The sequence below is a fragment of the Neophocaena asiaeorientalis genome, unplaced genomic scaffold (genome assembly GCF_003031525.2).
Source record: "Neophocaena asiaeorientalis asiaeorientalis breed wild unplaced genomic scaffold, Neophocaena_asiaeorientalis_V1.1 scaffold251, whole genome shotgun sequence".
Classification (NCBI taxonomy): domain Eukaryota; kingdom Metazoa; phylum Chordata; class Mammalia; order Artiodactyla; family Phocoenidae; genus Neophocaena; species Neophocaena asiaeorientalis.
This window is the reverse complement of record NW_020173377.1, coordinates 10991897-11016108: the sequence shown is the minus strand read 5'-3', so window position 1 is coordinate 11016108 and position 24212 is coordinate 10991897. Positions and strand designations below refer to the sequence as shown.

The 24212-nt window shown below is 42.5% G+C and overlaps 1 protein-coding gene across 2 annotated transcripts in view; it reads right to left on the bottom strand.

Annotated features, from left to right (window-relative positions):
• Positions 1 to 15081: 15081 nt before the first annotated feature.
• The window catches only part of SYNPR (synaptoporin), a 292879-nt gene continuing 283748 nt past the window's right edge, over positions 15082 to 24212 (bottom strand). The window contains exons 4-5 of one of the 2 annotated variants that reach the window (XM_024746441.1): positions 21009 to 21200; positions 15082 to 16782 (exon numbers count right to left, since the gene is read on the bottom strand). In XM_024746441.1, coding sequence (XP_024602209.1) covers positions 16525 to 16782; positions 21009 to 21200 — 450 coding nt within the window. In that variant the 3' untranslated portion in view covers positions 15082 to 16524. The remainder of the gene's footprint in view (positions 16783 to 21008; positions 21201 to 24212) is intronic. The other variant, XM_024746440.1, reaches the window with a different exon arrangement.

Here is a 24212-nt window from a genome sequence, read left to right as displayed (position 1 = left end):
GGTTTCCTCAGCGGAGAGCTCTGAGTAGGTTTCTGAGAATCTGGATTTGTAAGAAACACGCCAGATGATTCTGACATGGACTATGTTGCAGAACTGTTGGCAGTGGTTAAAAAGAGGCTCTGGAGTAGTTTGAATTCTGACTCTGCCATTTACTATCTGTGTTACCTGGGATAAGATCTTTAAAATGGCTAAGTCTACTTTCTCATTTATAAAACAATACTTTCCTCATGGAAATATGTTTCTCATGGAAAGCACAGTGTCTGATACACAGGGAGCAATCAATAATAGACACGGAGAAGATGACAGTAGAGGTGACGTGTCATCAGGATCCTGGCAGGACACAGACTCTAACTCGGATGGCATCAGAGACACCCATGAAGGGATCACTCAGCGGTCACGGTTAGGAAAATAAACATGGATGTCGAGGCACCCAGAGACTAGAAGCGATGGGAGACTTATCACTCATGTCCTGAAGGAGCAAGGAGAGGAAATCAGATGATGGAGCCCAGAGAGGGCAGGATTCTTGGAGCAGGGGCCACTTGACAGAAGTCGTGGATGAAGGGAGACAGCCGCGGCTACAAATGAGGCAAATCAGGGAGGGAGTGGGGAAGAGATACCCCAGGCTCTGATCTCCAGCCTGTGCCTCCCGTTGACCAAACCAATCAGGGAACCAGCAGGAAGGAGGCCTGGGAGGTGGAGTCTGAGAAATCAACCTCTTGGGGCAGAGACTGGAATAGGAGGGTGGGGTAAACAAATGGGCAAGAAGCATGGTGATGATGGTGATGACGATGGTGCTGATGGAAGCAAAATACTGGGAATCAGGTTTATTCATAACCTTCTCAAGACTGAATCAAACTTAGGATCAAAAAGGCGTAGCAGGGCTTCCCTGGTGGCGCAGTGGTTAAGAATCTGCCTGCCAAGGCAGGGGACACGGGTTCGAGCCCTGGCCCGGGAAGATCCCACATGCCGTGGAGCAACTAAGCCCGTGTGCCACAACTACTGAGCCCGTGCACCACAACTACTGAGCCTGTGTTCTAGAGCCTGTGAGCCACAACTACTGAACCTGCGTGCCACAACTACTGAAGCCTGCACGCCTAGAGCCCGTGCTCCACAACAAGAGAAGCCACCGCAGTGAGAACCCCGTGCACCATAAGGAAGAGTAGCCCCCGCTCGCCGCAACTAGAGAAAGCCCGCGCGCAGCAACGAAGACCCAATGCAGCCAAAAAAAAAAAAAAAAAAAGGCATAGCAGTATCTACAGACAGTTCAGGTGATAATATATCATTTTCCCCTATACCTGAATTTCACAATATCATGGAACATTTAGACTATTTACACACAGTGTCAAAGCATCTGGAAAAAACATTAAAAAAATGTTTGGGGCTTCCCTGGTGGTGCAGTGGTTGACAGTCCGCCTGCCGATGCAGGGGACGTGGGTTCGTGCCTCGGTCCGGGAGGATCCCACATGCCGCGGGGCGGCCTGGGATATATGTTGCAAAAAGAAACCCCAGGGAATCCAGTGCCTTGTGGTTTGAATCCTGGAGTCCCTTAAGTCTGTCTTCTCTCCTCCACCTTTTTACACTTGTGTTTGTTTTACGTATAATGGCCAGGGTTTTTAGTTGTACTTACTAGGAGGATTAGGGAAAATATGTCTACTCCATCTTCCCAGAAATGGAAGTCCCTGTGTAACTTTAGAAACATTAGCTTATTTAAATACTTACAGTGTAATAACGAACAAGCTCAGAGAGCTTAAGTAACTTGCCCAAGAGCCTGTTTTCGGACCTGATACCTACAGCTTATATACCCTCACTCACGATGCTTCTTTGCCAATAACGGTAACCGCCTTTATGGAACTCCATGCATCCCGGTCAGTGTCCCAGTTGCCTCCACATACTGTGTAGCTGGGTCCTTATTTATTTATTTAGCCTCTCTAATAACTTTGGTATCTACATTTTGTTAACCTATTTCTGTATGCCTGTGCTGTTGTGATGCCCTAATGGTCGGCATTGGGATGATCGTGTCTTTATAATGGGACCCTGCTATTAAACCCCTATGGTGACGGCCAGCACACTCCCACAGAAGGGTAGAGATTCAGGCTTTCTGAAAATACAGTTAGTACGTAGCAGAATTTGACCCTCACACGTTACATATGTTACGCGATACCTTTTTCGTCCGTCTGTTTTTAATCAAAAAGTTATTTTGCATTTGTTATCCACAAGCCAGCAGGCACTGGGGCCCCAAGCTCGTCAACAATGCAAGGGGCTCCCTTGTCAGACTCTTCTCCTCTCTTTGGTTGGTCATTGTTGGCAAAACCACATGAAAAAAACAAAACAAAAACAAAAACGTGGCTTTGCTATGGGCCGGGCTGGTGAGGTTGCCAGCAGATGGCTTAAAGCATTTAACTACCTGCCCTGATGTAGTGAAAATTGGATTTCTGAATAAGAATGCTCGATGTTTTATTGGTCTGGGCTTTAATTATCTTACAATGTAATGGGAGAAAAAGCTAGAGCCTTTCATTTTCCACTGGTGACTGTCATTTAGCAGACCTTTCTGACGCTTGCTTGGGAGGGAGAAACTGCTTCTACTGGTCACTGGAGCAGCCTGCGGCCCCTGCGTGAATAAAACATGCTGGGTAATTTCTGTGATGCGGCCAACACACATGTATGTAGAATCGATGCTTATTATTCTGTCAATTAACAGAGATAATTTAAAAGATTTTAAGCTTTGTGATTGTCGGGAATCCCCCACTCACGAAGAGGGTCTCTAATTTCTTTGGTTAATCCTTGGGTTCTTAATTTAGGATTTTAATGCCCACAGGGAGAAGGAATCAGACGAAAATGCTCAGCTCCAGAAAATATGCTTAAAGAGGTTTGACGTTCGAGAGACTGAAGGAATTGTTCATCCTGACGATGAAATGCTTGCTTGTATTTTCCTGAGATGGTAGCTTAGGCGGGGAAAAGGCTTGCTTTCAAAGTCATCTGAGAGTGTTTAATGATATACATTCAAACTTTTAATTTATTTTTTGAATAAATACCACATTTTCAGGCTTTAAACCAAACATATAAAGGGCATAGAGTAAAAATTTCCTTGCTATTACTGTGGCTCATTTCTCCAGTTTTTTTCTTTCTCCTTATAACCACCTTCATCTGAATTAGTTAGAAAGTCTGAATTTTTTTTTTTTTTTTTCCCCTCAAAAAATCCCGTGCACGGTTCTCATACAGAATCGCAATTGTCTTACGTCCTTTAGGGGACCAGACAGAGAATAAATGAGGACATAAATCCCGAACTATAAAACCAAGGATCCAGGGGAGACATGATAGAGTGATGTTTTCCCCTCTCTCTCCCTTGTGGACCTTTCAGAGGCTGTGTGCCTGCTGCCTGATTTCTAATAAGCCACTTTCTGTGTTTCCGAGAGCAGGAGAAGTCATGGCACTGCTCAGCTCAATAACTGGGAGTGTTTTGAGCCTTTGCTATTGTCCTGGTGGGGATCTTGGCCGTCCCCTCTCCTGTTTCCTTTACTCATTTTTTTTTTATATTGAAGTATGGTTGATTTACATTGTTGTGTTAGTTTCTGCTGTACAGCAAAGCGATTGTTACACAAATATATACATTCTTTTTTTTCATATTCTTTTCCATTATGGTTTATCATGGGATACTGAATATAGTTACCTGTGTTATACAGTAGGACCTTGTTGCTTATCCATTCTATATATGATAGCTTACTTATCTACTCATGACCTGCCCCAGGAAATTACAGGGCTCAGCCTTCATTCAGGCCTTTCTTTTTCTCAGTTTATGTCTCCGGCACATGAATTTTCAAACCCACAGGAGCTTTTTTCTAGGCTGGTGTTAGAGTTTGAGAGTAATCTGCACTGAAGAAGTAAAATACAGTATGATATAAATCTCCACTGGTGCTTCTGTGCTGAAGGGAATGTGATTTAACCTGGAGAGACTTGCATTCCCAGAATACTCGCAAGATCTCTTTTCCTTTAGCACTTTTGTTTTACTCTATTTTGGACCACCTTCTCACCATAGTGTGTATATGGGGTTTAAATAGATGGTGTTGATCAAACTGTCCTTTTAAAACTTGAAACAGCTGGCAATATGTCTTCCTAGTGGTATGTTTGAAATTGGACGGATACAAATAAAGCAAGTTGTAAACAGAAATGGCCAATGTTGAGCCCAGCAGAGATATTAATACACTGAAGAATCTATTTGGAGGGTTCTAATTTCCCTAACACAGTATATTTCCTCCTGAGCTCTGACTCTGGGAAGTGGGGCGTCAGCAAGTTGCCTTGAATGCCTTAGCGCCTGTCATGGTGATAAACTGTTACACAGCATGTCTGCTTGAGCAAATCCCACTAGCAATTTTAAGTTGCTCAGCCCTTTGTAGGATTCACAGAGCACAGAATATACCTAAAAATAACACCTAAATAAAAATGAGCTGATACCTCAGTTACCTCCGCCTATCACTGACACCACTTATCAGCAAGAATTCTTATCTATTCGTACGCTCTGAGATCACCTCTTTTCAAATATCTAATTTAGAACAAGTGTTACTTTTGGAAGGAACACACTTGGGAATCATTTCTTTATAGTTGCATGAGTTAGAAGAGATTCTTGCTTTATATATATATGTCCATCCATTCATCAATCCATCCATTTACAGAGTCATTCATCATTTGACGTTCATTAACCAACACAGGTTGGGTGCCAATTGTGTACCAGGCACTGTGTCAAGGGCTTAGGGCTATCTAAACGCAATAAAGTTAATTGAAAGTAAAAATTCAGTTCCTTCGTCATATTTTAAGTGATTAATAGCCACGTGTGGCTAGAGGTTACCATATTGGACAGTACAGAAGTTGAACGTCTTTATCACTGTAGAAATTGTTATTGGACAGCACTGCACTAGATTTTAAATCCTGTGTCGATAGAGAATGTGTCAACTTTGTTTACTGCTGTATTTTGGGTATTAAGCACACAGTACTTAGCATACGGGTACTCAATAAACATGAATCGATTGATTGTTTAATTGGCTGAGAGGCTGTTTTGTGAGGAGAGTCAGCTCCACTCAAAAAATGAACTGAGGCTGCATAGTTATGTGTAGATAAAAAACATTCAAAACATCTCTCTTATCTGTGTCTTTCTAAAAGCTAATTCTGTATTGTCTGTGCTATTTCAGATGGGAATGATCTGAAACACCTGAACGATTTAATAGCTTTCATGTTTCCTTGGCAGTCCCTTCCCTGAACGGTTTCATGTTCCAGAATTTCCAAACAGTTGGGACTAAGCAAGTCGAGACATGCTCAGGTTTGTATGTTTTCAGCAATGGATGGAGTTGGTGCTTTTCCTAAAGGCCTCTAAGCATGAGAAAAGGCCTAGCTATAAATTCAGTGAATATAAAATGTTTAGTAATCATACACTGTCACTAAAAGAAATAGCTTAAGTGTTTAAGAGCTTCTACTCCAGATCACAGAGATCTGGATTTGAATCGTGGCTTCACCACTTAAAACCAAGAGCATGAAAGTTCTAGTTTATTTCCTGACATCACACTATAAGGTGAGTACTACTGTTACTCTCATTAAAAAAGAAAAAGGAAACTGAAGCAGAGAGGGGTTAAACTACTTGCCCAAGGTCACACAGCTAATAGTTGTGGTGGAGATGTGGGTGAAACCCAGGTAGTCTGATTCCAAGGTCAGTTTTTTTTTTTAACTACAGTACTCCCATGTGTCTGATCTTGACTTCTTTGTGCCTCAGTTTCCTCATCTGTAAAATAGGGATAATGCTACCTAGCTCACATGAATTGTTGCAAAGATAAAACTCTTGGACACAGTATCTGCCAGCTACTGTTGGAGTTGTTTTCTCTTAAAGGAAGGTATTCATTAAGAAAAACAGCCTCATCACAAAATAAATATATAAACAACAAGGTTATAACAGTTTTCTTTTACCTATGAGACTGACAAAAACTGAAAATGAGATAACATCCTCATTTGGCTAGGGAGAGGTAAAAATGTATGCCTGGGAGCTTCCGGGAAGATGGCGGAAGAGTAAGACGCGGAGATCACCTTCCTCCCCACAGATACACCAGAAATACATCTACACGTGGAACAACTCCTACAGAACACCTACTGAAGGCTGGCAGAAGACCTCAGACCTCTCAAAAGGCAAGAAACCCCCCACGTACCTGGGTAGGGCAAAAGAAAAATGAACAAAGACCAAAGAATAGGGATGGGACCTGCACCAGTGGGAGGGAGCTGTGAAGGAGGAAAAGTTTCCACACACTCAAGCCCCTTCGCGGGCGGAGACTGCGGGTGGCGGAGGGGGAAAGCTTCGGAGCCGCGGAGGAGAGCACAGCAACAGGGGTGCGGAGGGCAAAGCGGAGAGATTCCCGCACAGAGAATCAGGGCCGACCAACACTCACCAGCTCAAGAGGCTTGTCTCCTCACCCGCCGCGGCGGGCGGGGCAGGGAGTTGAGGCTCGGGTTTCGGTCGGAGCGCAGGGAGAGGACTGGGGTTGGCGGCGTGCACACAGCCTGAAGGGGTTAGTGCGTCACAGCTAGCCGGGAGGGAGTCCGGGGAAAAGCCTGGACCTGCCGAAGAGGCAAGAGACTTTTTCTTCCCTCTTTGTTTCTCAACGAATCATCCCAAATTAAGGAGGTGGACTTTGAGAGCAAGATTTTTGATTTTTTTCCCTCTTCCTCTTTTTGTAAGTGTGTATGTCTATAGGGAGGGTGGGAGGGAGGGAGACGCAAGAGGGAAGAGATATGGGAACATATGTATATGTATAACTGATTCACTTTGTTATAAAGTAGAAACTAACACACCATGGTAAAGCAATTATACTCCAATAAAGATGTTAAAAAAATATTTACCTCTTGTAGTTATCATTATCTGTTAAAAAAAAAAAAAGGTATGCCTGTACATTGCTGGTGGGAGTATAAATGATGTAACCTCTAGGGAGGTTATATCAATTATAGGGAAGGAATTGGAAATATCTATGAAGATTAAGAATATACATATCTTTTGGCCCAAGAAACCCACTCCCATAAATTTATCTTTTAGATATTCTTGCAAATGTGCTCAAAGATATGTGTTCAAGAATATCAGTTGCTGTGATACTTGATGTAGCAGAAGATTGATCTAATAGTAGGGAATTGATTTGGTAGAGAATAAACCAGGGCTTGGCACACTTTTTCTGTAAAGGGCCAGACAGTAAACGTTTTAGGCTTTGTGGGTCACAAGGTCTCTGTCATAGTGTGAAAGCAGCCATAGACAATGTACAAACGAATGGCCATGGCTGTGTTCCCATAAAACGTGACTTACCAAAACAGGGGGTTGACTGCATTTGGCTGTGGGCTATCATCTGCTCACTCCTGGTCTGGATAAATCATGGTATGTCCACACAAGGGAATATTATGCAGCCATTAAAAGGAATATGGAGCAACCTCTAAGATATACTATTAAGTGGAAAAATCCCGGTTTGGCAAGCATCTACAGAGTAACGACCATGTGCCAGACACTATTCTAAGTGCTTTACATGCATTAACTCATTCATATTCACAGTTACCCTATGAGGTAGGTAGTTACGACTACTATTACCCCTATTTTACAGATGAGGAAACCAAAGCAGGGCACATTAAGAAACTTGGTCAGCTTCCCACAACTAATATGTGTTGGAGTCAGGATTCAAACTACAATTTGAAACCCAAGACCAAGACAGGCTGTCTTCTAGAACAGGACACACCAGGGCAGCATACTGCCTCTCATGTACACAAGAAAGGGGAATTATACCAGCATTTCTTAACCTATTTTTCATAACATCTTCTGTAAGGAACCTTTTAAGATATTTTTTCCTAATGCCCCTCCAAGTGACAATTTAATATCACAGATATTAGATCTGTTTATGTACCGTATTATCTGCACTTTATACATAAACAGTAAGATATTTCTGCCCTCATGGAAAAAAGTTTCACCCCTTTGGGGGCAATACTGCCCCGTTGAGAATTAATGGATTATATGTGTACTTACATCTTCATGGACCATCTCTGGAAGGATCCATAAGAAATTGAGAACAATGGTTGCTTCTGGGGGTGCAGTCTGGGAGGCTCAGAAGGGGAGGACCTCTGATTATATTATTTTCCACAAAAAAAAAAAAAAAAAAAAAGAGAAAATAAAGGTCTCTGAGTTGCCAAAAGAAGTAATCACGTAGTGAAGGAGGGAGAGGCCCCCCAAGGGAGCGCCCGCTGAGCCCCACCTTTGTCCTGGGCTGGCGGTGCTTCCGGAGCGCTAATGAGACCTCTGAGGTCCTGGGAAGCCCTTGGTTGGAGGAGGGCTGCTACTTTTTACAACTCGGGGGAGGGTTTGTTTGCCCAACTTCAGTGGTTCAGTTGACAGCCTCTCCTTCCCTTTCCCACACAACAGGCTTTCAGGATTCTGTGTTCCCCACACAACTCCAAATTGGGAAAAAAGAAATGATTTTTAGTGAGTTCTTTAACCCCTTGTTACAATGTACCTAGCCCTGCCTTAGTCTCTCCTGGACCCCAGAAATCCCCTCATGACAACAAAGCAACCTCCCCATTTATTCTTTGTTTCCCAACAACTGAAGCCTCTGCTGGATGCAACAGTATATGTGGGGGAAGAAAAGGAGTCGTGGCAAAGAGAACTGCTTAGTACCAGGATAAACATCTTCTTCTACGTTCTAAGCTTTGCTCTTTTGCACTAAACCACACCTCTGATCTGGTGTCAAAACTGTGTGTGTCATGGAGACTCTAATGACCTGGCTGAACCATTAGGGACCCTTTAGTGCACGTGAGTCAAGTGAGCGAAGAACAGCATTAAAAAACAAACGAAGTACCATGGAGTGGGATGACATTGAATTTAGTGGAAAACAGAGTGTCTCGTGTGGTAAAGGTAAGATTTGTTTTGTGTAACTTTGAGTTTAGGGCTCTATGTACTGGAACACATTCAAAATGTATTTAATTTTTAAGAGTGCCTGTACCATGGAGAGATGACCCTTGTGCTTTGATGGTCCTTTTGTGATTGCCTGTAGCTTCCATATAAACATCTCACCCCTCCAGGAATCCTTTATTCCATCGCTCTTTTTCATCTCCTCCATGGCTTATCAATATCTGCAGTTTGCTTACTTGCTGCTTATTGGGGGGTGAGTGGTACAGAGGGACAGGAACGATGCCATGGATAGTCCTTAACCTATGGGCTTCAGGTCATTCCTGGCTTGCGATCTGGGGGTGGTGTAGTTTGCAAACAGGGGAATGTGAGTCGGTGAGTCATGAGGGCCAAGAGTTGCGGGCCCCGCTGTGAGCTATCTGTAAACATGCTGGAAACTTCAAAGGAGCATTAAGATTCTTCTTCCTCTCTGGAGAGTCAATCTGTTATATCACCTCTAAGTTTGCATATTCTAATGTATCACATTATAGTTGTTCAACAAATATTTACTGAGTACCTAGTATAGTCTAGGTACTGTTCCAGGTGTTGAGGACACACGTGTGTCCAGTCTAGTAAATAAAGTCCCAGCCCTTAGTGGAGTTTATATGGGAGCGGGAGAGATCTAAGGCACAAGTAAACAAATGAATACATAATGTAATTTCAGGTCTGTATGTAATCTCTCCCACTGGGCTGTAAGTACATTGAGGCAAGCATTGTATTTACCCAGCTGTTTCTCCAGCCGTGAGCTGGGCTGAAGGAATGTTTAGTACCTCAAGGATTGCATGTGTAAACAATGCCTTTTAATCTACTCCAGCACCTTAGCAGGGAATGCGATAAACATTGGCTACCGGATGGGAACGCTGTCAAAGTTGGTCTCTCAATACCGGAGCACTGAAAAGCCGTCAGTTGCCCTACATTAATGCTACAGGCTGGGTCATTTTCTCACAGAAAAGGTAATGCTACTGATTGGAACAATTATCAGTTTTAATCACCGTTATCAGCTACTGAGCACTCTGACGAGGTGAATCTGCTATGAAATTTGCTTACGTGGTATCATTTTACCCTTTACTGGTGGGATAGTGTGGCAGGTAGAATAATGCTCCCCTTCCCGCCCCCAAGATGCCCACATTCTAATCCCTGGAATCTATGGATATGTTAGGTTCTGTGGCAAAGGGAACTACGGTTGCTGATGGAATCAAGTTTGCTAGTCAGTTGACCTTAAAATCAGGCGATTATCCTGGATTATCCAGGTTGGTCCAATGTAATCACAGACTTCCTTAAAAGTGGAAGAGAGGCCAAGAGGAGGTCAGAGTGATGCAACACGCAAAGAACTTGACCTGCTCTCGCTGGCTCTGAAGATGGAGAAAGAGGGTCGTCAGCAACGGCTTCTAAAAGATGGAAGAGACAAGGAAATGCGTTGTCCCTTAGAGCCTCCGGAAGGGAACAGAGTCCAGCCCACCCCTGGATTTTAGCCCAGTGAGACTTCTGTTGGGTTTCTCCTACAGAATAGTATGATAATACATTCGTGTTGTTTAAGCTACTAAGTTTGTGGTAATTTGTTTCAGCAGTCAGAGAAAACAAACAGGTTGATATCTTTATCTCCCATTGTATGGATGAGAGTCTGAGGCTCAGAGACTTTGGGGCACTTTCCCAGGATCACACAGCCTGGTTTCAATGATGGAACCAAGATAGGAATCCATGTCTATCTGACTACAAGCTGAGGCTTACCCACTGCTGGTAGGAATTTACACGATCAATTAACGCTGAAAAAGCTAATGACAACATCTACCAATGCCTAAAGATGTGACCCAGCTCTAAGCTCCTAGAATACAGATCTGGACCTCAGGTCTCCTCTGAGGAGACTGTGCTTAAAAACGTGTTCCTCCTGAGTGTGTGTGGCGCCATGTTGCGAAGTTCTGTGGAAATGTATGTCATTTCTCACTGTGAAATTTTCACAGAAGGTCTAGGAGCTTTCAGAGAGCGAGATTAACAATGCACTTGTAGAAAAGGACAGCAACGCTCAGGGCAACGTGTAGGCTATGAAATGTATCACATTCTAGAAGGAACATGATAGTGGAGATCAATCAGAAGAAACCTGAAGGTCTGAAGAGACCAGGGGAGATGATATCAGGAGAAATGTCAATTCACAGGCAAGAAGGGAAAATACTGGAAGTAAGGAAAACTACTGAGTTTGTATTTTGCTTTTCTCTCGCTCACCAAAGTGGCATGAAAGCAAGTAACGTCACATGAGATTGTTTCTAGTAAGTAGGGAGATGACTTGAAGTTCATATGAGCCAGTGAGTCTAAGTTCACAGCACAAGCCAGTTAGATTCTCTTAAGCTCCAAGAGGTCAGGTAATGAAAATATAAATAAAATAGCAGAGGCTCAAAGGCAAATCCTTTTTCAGCCACCAGGAAACCTATTAGACTTATTACAACCTCCTTCAAGTGTTTTGTTTGATAACCAGGGGGCCTGCCCCTTTAAGGAAAATACTCAACTGGACTTAAAATATTTCCCATAGAAACACAGGAGTTCCAGGAAGCCTTCTTCTGTTCTCATCTTGGCCTTTTAATGTCCAATGTCCATTATTCATGGAGGCCCAGAGAGGACTGGAGGAGCCAGGGCCGTTCTTGGAAGCACTTGCTGCCAACAGGCTCTGAGGAGAATTTAGCTGAGCCCGAAAACCCAGCAAAGCCTCAGACTCCAAGTCAAGCAGGTTAAGAAATAATTCTTCATTCAGCTGGACCTTTCACACTCTCAATGACTTAATGAACTTAGTGAATCGAGTTTGATTTTATTCACGTTGGCAAATGATTCTGACAAAATCTATCCTTATATCTATGAGGGACTCAGCATCCCTATGGAAGGTCAAATGAAGCACTTGATGGTCTGGGTTATCGTTGAATGTACCCCAGTTGGACAAAGCACATCTGGCTTAAAATGTAGGAGAACAGTGGGGGGTGCACTGTTGTGGTTTAACAAGGTTTAGAGCAAGTTGTTTTGGACGCGGAGACCTGGATTTGAATTTGGCGTCTTCCCACTTCCACCTCAGTCATCTTGAGCTAAGAGGTTACTTGACCTTTATGAATCTCAGTTTTCTCATCTGCTCAACTGGTATAAAAATAGTACTTGATCTTGCATTAAATAGGAAAGTGGAGATAAAGCGTGTGGCATTGTTCTCTGTGTAGACTAGATGCTCAGTAGATAGTAGCAATTAAGAATGATTTTTATTAGTGAAGGTACTCACAAGGATTTTGTTGTTATCTAACTTCCCTGACCTTTGGTTTTCTAACCTGATACATGGGAGTACTGCTAGCATCTATCTCATAGTGCTGTTGTGGTTAAATGCAAAATGCTTAGCTCAGTGTCTGGCACAATGTATGTGCTCAATAAATGTTAGTTGTTCCTTGATAGTTGTTATTAAAAATTCTTATCTTTGGACAGCCAGATAAAAATCACATGGCATATTGAAATTAAAGTCTTATTTATATGCTGGGTAGACTGGGAGTTAATGGGAAAAAAAAATCACTTAGGAAAGGGACAAGTTCTAGTATTTTTCCTGGCATTACTTGTCCATTATTTGAGCCTTTCAATCTTGAGTGTGAGCTCCAAGATGCCAGGAGCTGTATTTTGCTCACCTCACTATGATTAGAAGTCTTTGACTTATAAAATCTCAGGCTTATGTAAGTGTGGAGTAGACATTCAATAGACAACTAGTATTTGTAGAGTGCTGTACAGGTCATCAACCTTTCCCGCACACCACCAGGTCGGTTCTTGTCATCACCCTATGAAGCAGGATTATCTGCGTTCCCATCTTACATTCTAAGCAATAATAGTAACATTCATCCATCACTGATCACTGTAGTAGGTGATTTTGATGCTCTGTGCTGTTTTCTCTTGGCCAGTCTCTAACTTCAGCCACAGTTGTGAGGGGTAGTTCCTGCTCACGTTGACAGTGACCTGCACCTTCTGTGGCTCCCGCCTCATCCTTCCTCAAGGCTACTGTCCCCGGGAATGGGGTAAATGGGGAAGGGGAGGGCGGTGATAGCACTCGTGTCAGTTCCCCTCCTCCCACAGCCAGCATGCTGCCTAATAGTTGTTAGGACTCAAGGTCACAAAAGCCTGCTCAGTCTATAGGCAAGTGCAACCTGGAAATGTGGGAAAGTTATCAACCCTTTGGACAACTCTCAACCAGTTGAGGGGATGGAGGTTGGGAGATAAATATTCCCACTCTTGTCCCTTGCTTGAGAATTGCTGGAGCCACTCTGAACACTAGTCAGAGATCCTGACGGAACTGAGCTCCTATTGGTCTTACCAGCAACAACTAATGTGCTCTTTTAACGGATGGATTTTCCTCCTTTCCTGTCTCACTCTCCCGCCTTGTCAGTCCTGCATCCTAGAATTACCTAGAACCCGGACTGAGAATGTGCTCGCTGTATGCCAGAGGCTGCTATGATGTCTTTACACGGCTTACCTTTTTCATCCTGATACCAACCCTGTGAGGCAGAGCTTATCTTCACTGTAGAGACAGGGGAACTGAATGAATGAGTTTAGCATCTTGCAAAGGCATTTACTGACCTGCCCACGATCCCCAGTGACTGAAGGTGGTCCCTAGGGTGTAAACTCCCCTGCGTTCCAGGGTGCACCTGCCTTCAGGTTGTGGCTCCAGAGAAGTCCCTGGGCTTTGGAGAAGGCACGGAGGAAGACAAAGGACAGGCAAGTAGATGGCAGCACAGGGATTCTAACCCAGGCGGCGGGATCTCAGAGCCCACTCGTTTTATTTGGATGCTTTACCTCCTCCGAGGAAACGAAGGCTCAGGAGGTGAAGTCACATCCTGAAATACAGCTAGTGAGCAGGGAGGCTTCGATGCCAAATGAGGTCTACTGGAAACATAGACCCAAGGTCTCCTACCACACTGATTACTCTCCTTTTCAAAAGGCCAGATCTACTGTTCTTTTCTTGGAACCAGAAGGAATAAAACCAGCTTAACGAAATCCCCGTTGGACTACAGCAGCGTTTTACTGCAAATCTGCAGTGGACTCTGGAAGCATGTCTTTATCTGGACCTGGGTGGATAGTGCTTTCCATGACAGAGCCCCGATGTATTATGGGACTGTTAAGGTTGGTAAAAAGAACTGGTGATTCTGAGCATTTCTCCACTTTGGAGAATTCATGACAGCATAAGAATCAGAGGCCAGGGCTTCCCTGGTGGCGCAGTGGTTGAGAGTCCGCCTGCCGATGCAGGGGACGCGGGTTGTAAAAAAAAAAAAAAAAAAAAAAAAAAAAAAAAAAATTCAGAGGCCACTCTGTGCCCTGGACAGTGCTGAAGAAAGCAGTCCAATCCAGCCACTATGCCGAGAAATCAGAGATCGATGTGCGGAGAACTCATGCCTGTTCTCCTTCTCCCACTCCCAGCCCATTGCCTAATGGGTGTTAGGTCAAAGGCCAGGATGTCCTCCACTCTATCCCGCACCCACCAAGATCTTGTCAAAATGCTGATCTCATCACGTCCCTCCTCTGCTTAAATCCTTCAGTGCTTTCCCTTAGCTTCTTTAGGATAAAGACAGAATTCTTGACCGTGGTGCCCAAGCGGGACACCCCCCACCCCCCGCTCCAATAAGCAGCGACACCTCTCTCAAAGCCCCCCTCACACATTATGTGCTACATATCCGTCCTGTCTCCTGCCATCTGAGAGCTTTGCAAGCCTACTCTCTGCCTGGGATACTCTCCCTTCCACCATGTCCTTGTGAAATTGTGCGCTGTCTTGAGGCAGATTCAAGCTCCTTGACTTTCCCCTAAGCAGCTCGAGTCCCCCTGATAAGCATTCTCATAGAATCCTGTGTCTTTGTTGCGCACAGTGTAACTGGGGTATGATTATTTTACTGTCTGTCTCCTCAATAGAATGTAAGCCTCCTGAGGTGGGGCGTGTTTCTGCTTTCGCTATTGTATCCCCAGTGCCTGGCAGAGCAGTGGGTATACAGGAGGTCCTGGAATGACGGAATCAATCAATGAACAGCCCTGGGCTCATAAAGCAAGGTCAGGGTGAGAGACTGGGAAGACTGTGCACTCATCCTTTGTTCTCTCATTGTTCAAGCTCACCAGGTTCTATTGCTGTAACTCTCCATTATCCAGCCAGCACGGTATGCAATAACTTTATTAAGGTCAAAGAGATATCACGATACAGATTTATCCAACAGGATCCAGAAATGGTTTATACATACCATCTAAAACACAGCTGTTTTGGCCTAAAATATTTCCAACATCACAGATCACACAATGAGTTTATACATTGATAACGACTTTTATCTGGAAATACAGATGCTCAGCTTGCTCTCACTGTTGGGCCCTGGCATTTCAATTGAGTTAAGACAAACAGGCAAAGATTCACATTTTCTTGATAATGAATACATTCTGGGGAATATTTAATGAGAAATATTTAATATTTAATGACAGAAAGGAAGTCATTTTTAACTTATGGGTAACATTCAAATCAGACTTTGTAAGTTGAGCCGAGACTTGAGAATTTTTAATAATTGGATCTAGGACATATTAGCTTTACAAATAAACAGGATTTGAAAGTTTAGCTGGTAGTGTAGGTTCCACAGACTATCCTTCATAAATTAACATGTTAGCACACTATCTTGACTATGGTGTCTGATACCTACATCTCCATTATTCTAAGGAAACAAAACTCCATCCACACTCATAGTTATTGGGCCCATTGTTCATGGTCCATAGAATAAAAGCCACAAAACACCATAGAAAGTTACAAGAATGTAAATATTTAGCTAACTAAATAGCATAAATATTGGGCAATTTCCATCTACAACACTGAATATATACTAATCAGGGAAAAACAAAAACCCCAAATCTTAGTTACAATGCATTCAGAACTGGATAAAGCCAGAGAGACAAATTTGCAAGTATACAAAGTAGTGAATATATTTCTGTAAACGTCCATTTAACAAATACGTGGTACAAACTGGAAAATTTTCATAAATACAGTTCAAATGTTCATTTTGTGAGAAAATGCTTATTCATGCACTAAATCATATGAGCACTGATTCATCAAATAAAAAAAAATACAGAGTAATTGTTTGAAAGCAATACTTAGAGACTCACAATTCTACAGGGTCTGCGACTAAAAATTAATAATACATGCACATTGTGATGCACCAAACAGTATTAGAGAAAATCACTAAAATGCTTTTCGCGCCAAAAATCGTAAGAAAACTCAGTGCTGTTTAATTTACTTTATGCATATTACATACCAGAGACTTTAAGCTACAAAATGCTTCTACTATCTCAACACGCATACAAAACGACCATAAAAGTATCTGTGTATATAACAAGGTACTCTCCAATCAGCCATCTTGATGAATCATGTATCTCCTCATGTCATCTCATCTCTAAGTACCATTCATCACGACCCAGGCCTTTCTGCTTTAATGAGGACTAACAGATCTCTTATTTACATTCAACACTCCCTGAATTAATAACTGATTGAAACTCTTAAAAAATTCTCCTGCCACTGACATGGAAGGTGGTGAGGCTGTCTTTGGAAGAATGCCAACACTACCCTGTTAAATCTGATTGGTAAAAGAAGCAGGGCCACCGGACTGTTGGCCAAACTCATCCGAGGATGGCCCCAAACTCGCCTGCTGGTTGTACCCACTGCTTGATCCATAGGTGTCTTGGTTGTACCCGCCTTGGTTATAGCTACTGGAGTGTCTCTCCACTGGGTCTGAAAGGTATCTCTGGCTCGAGGAATGCCAGCCGGTCTCCTTGAAAACAAACCAGATGTTTCCAGCCCAGAGAATAAAGTTCAAGAATCCAAAGACCTGAAGGAGGATCAAAGCAAGTGAGTTGACAGACTGGACAGAAACCCCAGAAAAATCTCAGTTTCAGAAAAATCCTTCACAACACAGAAGGTCACTTTTCACCTCAATGTGGAGGCCTCTTCCAATTTCACATTTGGAGTCACTGTTTCATTTAGAATATCTGACTTTTCATGAAGGCTTGCTACAATACATGTTAGGCACTGCATAAAAGGCTTTATGTATATCCATTCATTTAGGCAAAGAAGGTGCTATTATTACACCCATATTAAAGATGTGAAAACTGAGGTTCAGCAAAGATAAGGATTTTATCCAAGGTCACATGGCGTGGTTAGTAGTAGACCTGGGACAAGCCTTGTTCCATCTAACTCCATAGACAGAGCGCCTACCTAATCCATCACTACCTCCCCAGATGAGGTAATCCTCATGGTGTGTAAGATATCTTCAGGGGACACAGGGTTGAGTATTTTCCTTTTAATGATGGTGCATTAATTTATAAGGTTACCTTCACTTTAATGCTAGAGTTACTACTTTTCCATTTATTGAAATGATATAAATAAAATGAATCAACCTAACAAGTATGGAGTGGGCCTCCCTGGTGGTGCAGTGGTTGAGAGTCCGCCTGCCGATGCAGGGGACGCAGGTTCGTGCCCCGGTCCGGGAAGATCCCACGTGCCGCGGAGCGGCTGGGCCCGTGAGCCATGGCCGCTGGGCCTGTGCGTCCGGAGCCTGTGCTCTGCAACGGCAGAGGCCAGGGCAGTGAGAGGCCCGCGTATACCGCAAAAAAAAAAAAAAAAAAAGTATGGAGTAAGCAATGGTACAGGTGGAATGCAGACACGTACACGCATGGTAGTGCGCACAGAGGTTGTGCTTCTTTGAATAATTGTACTTTCTGTGCCTCTCACAGTCAGAAGTGAATGCCCAAACCACACTCTGAATAAAGTTCAGGTTGCAGAGAGGTATGGAATGTTTTCTCAAGAACTGAACATGAGACTTTCCTATGGAAACTCCTCTCACTCTCCAGAAGGGTGTCCTTGGCGAGCCAGAGGACCGGGTATCACTTCCCTGGGGCCCGAGTGTTTGACGGAAGCAGAACTGTTTGCTTCTGTAAGAGGCCCAAACAGAACAGTTGTTCCCCAGCCTCTTCCAAGGCGGACTCGTTGACTGGGAATTAAGCAAGGCAGTCAGTTTTAACAGCCCGCTTTTGGAAACAGCCAATGATAGTGTGACACAAAGCTGTGATGACATTAAAGTATATTCAATAGCCACTCCAGCACGATGGTGACCAAACAAAATGGACTTGGGCAGAGGCCATAGCTCTGGAGTAGGCTTCTAGAAGTCCCTTGCAGTGTCAAAATAATTTATCCCTTATTTGTTGGATGGTGGGATGCTTCAGAGTGCCCTGGGGGTGGGAGTGGCAGGCTAGGTAGTCAAGATGAAGGACTTCGGGGGCTTGAAACATGGGCTCCAAACTTCAAAATTTTAGCAGCAAGTGGATCAGGACACACTACCTGAATCTCAGTCTTGGAGCCATCCCCTCTGGCTTTGGAATTCGAGTGGCCTGGGCTCTGCAATTTTTTGCTTTATGATTCTGGACAAGGCAGTTAGCCTCTGAACATCAGCATTTTAAAAATTCTATGAAATGGAGACAATTATTCCTTCCTTGGGGGATAGTTGTGAGGATTAAAGAGGATGTGTGTGAAGCAGCTAGACAGTGCTGGACACGTTAGTAAATGCTTACTGATTGCTAAGCTATGCTATGAATCACTTTCTAAAATATTTCCATGAATTGTATTCAGTTGACTCTTTTGCTGAGGCATAAACTGAAGCAGGGCTTTGAGGCCATATTCTTGAGGTGTCAACAGCCCAAACTGAGCATCTAGGCGGCTAACCAATCACATTGAAGACTGGGTTATCCAGACCTCCCTCCCTCCCTTCCTTCTTCTCTTTCCCCATCCCAACCTTTTGTCTTCCTTTAACCTTAACTGAGATTTATTTAACATAATTTTGTGCCATGTTCTAGGCTCCTTGCTGAGGGAGATACAAAACACAAATAAGGTACTTGTAGTATAATAGTTGCATGATCAAAATGAATTAGGTAATCACTGACACAACTCTAATTTACATATAGGACGTTTTAACCATGTGTACAATAACTAGGATACTTTCCATCAAAGGGGAGAGCTTGATTAAATTACACCTCTGTAAGTATAGGTTGATATATGAGTAGAAAAAATGATCTTGGAATCTTTTCAGATATGAAGGGATGGCTCTGCCCAGGACTATAATTTTACCTGTTTTCTATTCCTTGGTCCCTCCCTTTCCCCTGATGCTACTTTGTCTCTAAAAAAGGGATGCTTGAGAAGAGCCTAGAAATTAGGGAAATGCAACTTAAAAGTAAGTACATAAACAAGGCATTGCCATGGGCCTATTTAAGGAGCGGTGATATTTTATCGTCATCACAAAGGTATCACAGATCTCTTGTCTGGCACATTTTAGGGGCACGTGAGCCCTCGAATTTGTTCTTGCCATTTTGTTGCGACTGAAATCAGAGTAGGGATTTTGATTCTAGCCTAGATGTGGGACAACAGAGAGACTGAAAAACACAGTACATAACATGAGAAAGAATGGAGAGAAGACATCTAGATTATCTGAGGACATGTACCATCATTGCTTCCGTGAAGCTGGAGGAACAGAAGTAGAAATTATGGATGGTTCGTCCGTTTCTGGTACTTGTGACCCAACCATTATACCCCATATAGACATTGGTACCAGCAGTGGGATCCAAAGAACGGATTTTAGGGATACGAAGACTGTTTTGCTTTAGCCAGTTTAAATGGAGTTTTCTGCCACTAGGAACTGGAGCACACAAACACAGATCCAGAACGATAACAGCACCTGACCTGCCCTTCCACACACGACGTGCTTTGCTTTCCATCCATTCTTCTTTTGATTTTTAAGATATACGTCACATTGTTTCTCATTCAAAATTTGCATCTCCTAGTCTAAACTTATTAGAGACATCAGAAGCAGAATTAAATGGACTGTGCAGGATGTCATAATTTACTAGAAGAACTAACAAACACACTGAATGATTTTATCTTTGTTCTCTTAGATTCTGAGATCAGGGTGATAATAATTTTTATTAAGCACTGCCTGTAAACAAACTACAGAAGTAGTAGAATGTATTTTAATGTACACCTCAAAGTATTCATCCATAGCTGTGGCCAGAAGTAAATAAAAATTACTGTGAGACCCTAATATATAGTTTATTTCAATGTTTACTATCTTATTACTAAGGCAAGATTCACAGTCAAATCACCAGCAGCTGATTAGCCACACTTTTTCCCTTCTTAAATGCCTTCTCAGATTAAATTCCAGAAAGTTGTAGAAACATAAGTTAACCTTGAAGCAAAGATAATTAATTTTTAAGGGTGGCTAAAGAATGTCGATCCTTTATCAAACACTCTTTTATCAAACACTGAGCCCTCTATTATTCGGTAACTACTGCTTTTTGCTGCTACTATAGCTTCTGTTTCTCAGATACAGTTTCTTTCTTTGGAGTAACACAAGTTCTTATACTCATAAAATAAGAATCCAATTTAGTGGCCCTGCTATCTGTCAGGTGTTCTGTCTCCCTGTAAGAGCCATACACTTGATGATAATATTTGACTGTTCAACGAATACAATTTGGCTTTTCCAAAGTTATCAAGCAACTAAATCAGAAGCATGGAAAAGATTAAAAAAATTACCATAACTACTATAGGTATTTTTTATACTTTGCATTTCTATCTGTACCCTACTGGGTCTGCGTATTTTTCTCTAGACAATCAACTGGGTGTATTCTAACTATGTGTGGCTGGAACAGTGTTTTCTTTCCAGGAAACCTCTATGCCATCAAATATTCCTTTCAACTTCCGGCAGACTTTAGACTTAAAGTTTAGATTTTATATCTGCTTCTGGCTTAGAATTCTGACTTGACTGTCATCCAAGCAACAGCTGCCAGTACCTGCTGGGCTCTTATTAAGAACTCTTTAATTGGCAGCATTAAAGTCTATGGGTAGAAAACTGGAAGGCCAAAGGATCATCTTGCCTGTGGAGTGAACTATCACCTTTTAGACTGGACTCATTTCAGAGGCAAAATTCCCCAGAAGACTCCTGAGATGTTTTTCTGACTCCTGTGACTGGCAAACAAAGATTTGGGAGGTAAAGCATAGAGGGAAACATACCACAGAAGTGTTTAGGCTGGACATCACAGGGCTGTGGACAGCCATGCATTTGTTGGACGGCTGTTTGCAAGCTGACATCAGTAACAATACTTCTTTGGGATCCGTAGCAACCTTGACATCAGACAGCCCTTTTGCCCAAGCTGATGAACCCACCAACCACAAGAAAGAAAAGACTACAGTGACGATGAAGTCCTACAGAGACAAACAGAAAGATAAAACAGGAAGAGAAAAGTGAGTTTTAGAAACAAATTGATTCGTTTATACAACTCTTTGGTTTGCCTTTTGAAAAATTCCAAGACCCCATAGCATTGGAACCATGTTGAGAAATGAATAAAGGAAAGTTTTGTGGTACTGTATTTATATTTCTAGAAAATAGACTTATTAAAATCACAATAGTAATAATAACTTTTACTGAGCACTTATTATGTGAAGTATTATTCCAAGTTTACATGTATTAATTCATTTAATCCTAACAACAGCACTATGAACCAGTGAACTTGACTATTCTATACTGCTTTTCTTGTCTGCTTTAAGGAACATTCATGTTTTTATTTAAAACAAGTACCTTAAGTTAAAAAGATTGAGGTCCTGCTTAAGTTAAATATGACACAGTAGAAATGAATCACTTTCCATAAACAAACTTTATGGCTGAAGTCAGGATCTATGTCCTTGGAGTAAATATGTTATTTTGGGGAGCTAATGCAACACTTTTCCCCCCTAGTACCATTTTATACAGAGGGATGGTATACTGTACTAAGGTATCTCATATGAGTTAAAAGCTCAGTCTATCATCTATAGGCCTGGGGTTGAATCCTGACTTTGCTGCTTACTAGCTGTGTCCTTAGGCACTTTACCACAAAACTTAATACTTGAAGCCTCAATTTAACCCTCTGTCAATTGGGATAACAGTATCTGTCTCACTGGATGGTGGTAAGGAGTGAAAATGTGTATGTTTGCCTCTTTTCCCCAGTAAGAGGTCAGCTCCATGAGGGCAGGGCCTTTGTCTCTTTTGCTTATTGTTGGGTATTGGCAGAAGAGGTGCCAGCAACATTTGTTGAGAAAATAAATGAAAGAATAAATGAGTATACAAAATGGTCCCAGTTGGGTTCTATAAATTTCTGTATAGGAGTTTACCAGGTGGTAATGGTAGGATTAAAGATGACTTTTGTTTTATATAAACTTGTATATTTTAAAACATATTTTATAATTAGACCAAATAAAAACAGCATGGCAATGTGATCAAAGCACTGATTGATTATATCAATGGCTCGCCCAGACAGAACTTCAGGTGGCCCTATTTGTCCTTACAGCAGCACCACCAGGATTTATAATTAGACCAAATAATAAATGTCATTAGAATTGAGAGTTTTAGCATCAAAAGTTTCAGAAAGCAGCCTCAGGCCAAGTTTTCTATACCTGAGCAAAGTGTGACAATTTGGCAACTATGTCAAAATTCTAGCTAGAGTATAAATTAGCCTCAACTTTTTTTTGGTCTTTTGCTAAGCCTAAGTTTGAAGTTACATTCAGGGAGAGATGTGGGAGCAAAGCTCTGACAGGCCTAGGACTGCAGCAAAGAAAAGATTTTTTTCCGCGATAGAGCCAAGCGCAGGGATGGGAGAACAAATCTCACACGCACCCCCCAGAAGGCGAGGGGCTGGTGGGTGGTGGGGTATTTATGGGATGAGGAACAAAGCAGCAGGGCGGGCAGAGGCGTGTGGGGCGTGGGGAAAGGTGATTGGAAAAAGGTGCAGGAATCCTCATTCTGCGCAGGCGTCACGAGGCTACAGGCCTCTGCACGTGGCGTTTTCGACACGCTGACGCCAAAAGGTCACCTAGAGGACACTGGCGCATGCCCAGTTGAAGGGTTGTTGGTCCCATCCTCTCTTGACCAGCTCATCTGGAACTAGACACAGCTGACTCCAAGTTTCTTCTGCCTGGAGGACAGGCAAGTCTTAAAACAACCTTGATTAAGGAAGGCAGGTGAAATGGATTTAACCCACGGTTTCCCTCCAATTGGCCAAACCCAATTGGAACCCCATGTGATCCATGCAAGTCACCTCTTGGACATAGAACATGGTGGACAGGGCAGAGCGTCCATCAAAAGCTGTCCCAAACTATTGGCTGTCTTAGGAAACAGCTGCTGTCACATTAAATGTGCTGTCACATTTAGAGTGCTTCCTATATGCTAGGCACTCTGCTAACCACTTACAGACATCATTAGCCTTACAGCGAGGTACTGAGGTTAGCCCTGCTTTTCTTAGGAGGAAACTGAAACACAGACAGGTCAAATACTTTCCTTATAACTAGTGCCTGGCTTGACAACTGTGCCGTATCATGAGCTCACCCTCACCCTCAGTGTAGCTGGATTCACTTTGCTAAGTCAGCTTTCAGGAATACCAGAATGAAGCTGTGAATCAGGGGACACAGAAATCAAACAGCAAGATAGAAGCTCAGCTCACAGAAGAGCTTTGGATTTTTCAAAGAGAGTATCACTAAGCAGTGGCTGGATGGGATAACTTTCTGGGTCCACTCACAGATTTATTTCATTATTTCATTTGGAACACTAATAAAAGTGACACCTGACTTCTAGAGAATGTCTAGTTTTTAACACACTATGGCAGAAGATCATTTGACCTTCACAATAACTGCATGAGGGCGAAGACAATTATACCCATTTTACAGATTCAGGGAAGTTAAATGATGTGTCCGAGTTGTCATAAGTAACAGAGATTTGAATTCAGGACATTGGGCTCCATGTTTAATGAGTGGTTTTCCATTATGCCCAGGTGTTCTGAAATTTGGGCTATCTAATTGTGGAGACACAGACATAGCAATAACACTGAGCTACAGAGGAAGAAATGCTTTCTCCTTCAGGATTCTCTTGTAATCTGAGTAGTAAAGGAGAAAGTCTCAGTTGGATGTTAATATGTCTCTAACACCTATTTAACAAATATTTAATACCTACCTATCAAAGAAAATTGGCCCCAGGCTCAGAGCCTTCAGGCAAACAATGGTACCTTGCGGGAATACAGTACTCTTTATTTTCTAATGATTCATTTCTATGTTTATCTTCTAATTATGTCAAATAATGCTGGATTTCTGTATCCAGGAGTGGTACAGGAGTTTCTTAAAAAATAAATTTTATTGAAGTTACCAAATAATTTAAAGAACAACAGTAAATAATTTCTGGCCCACATGACAGAA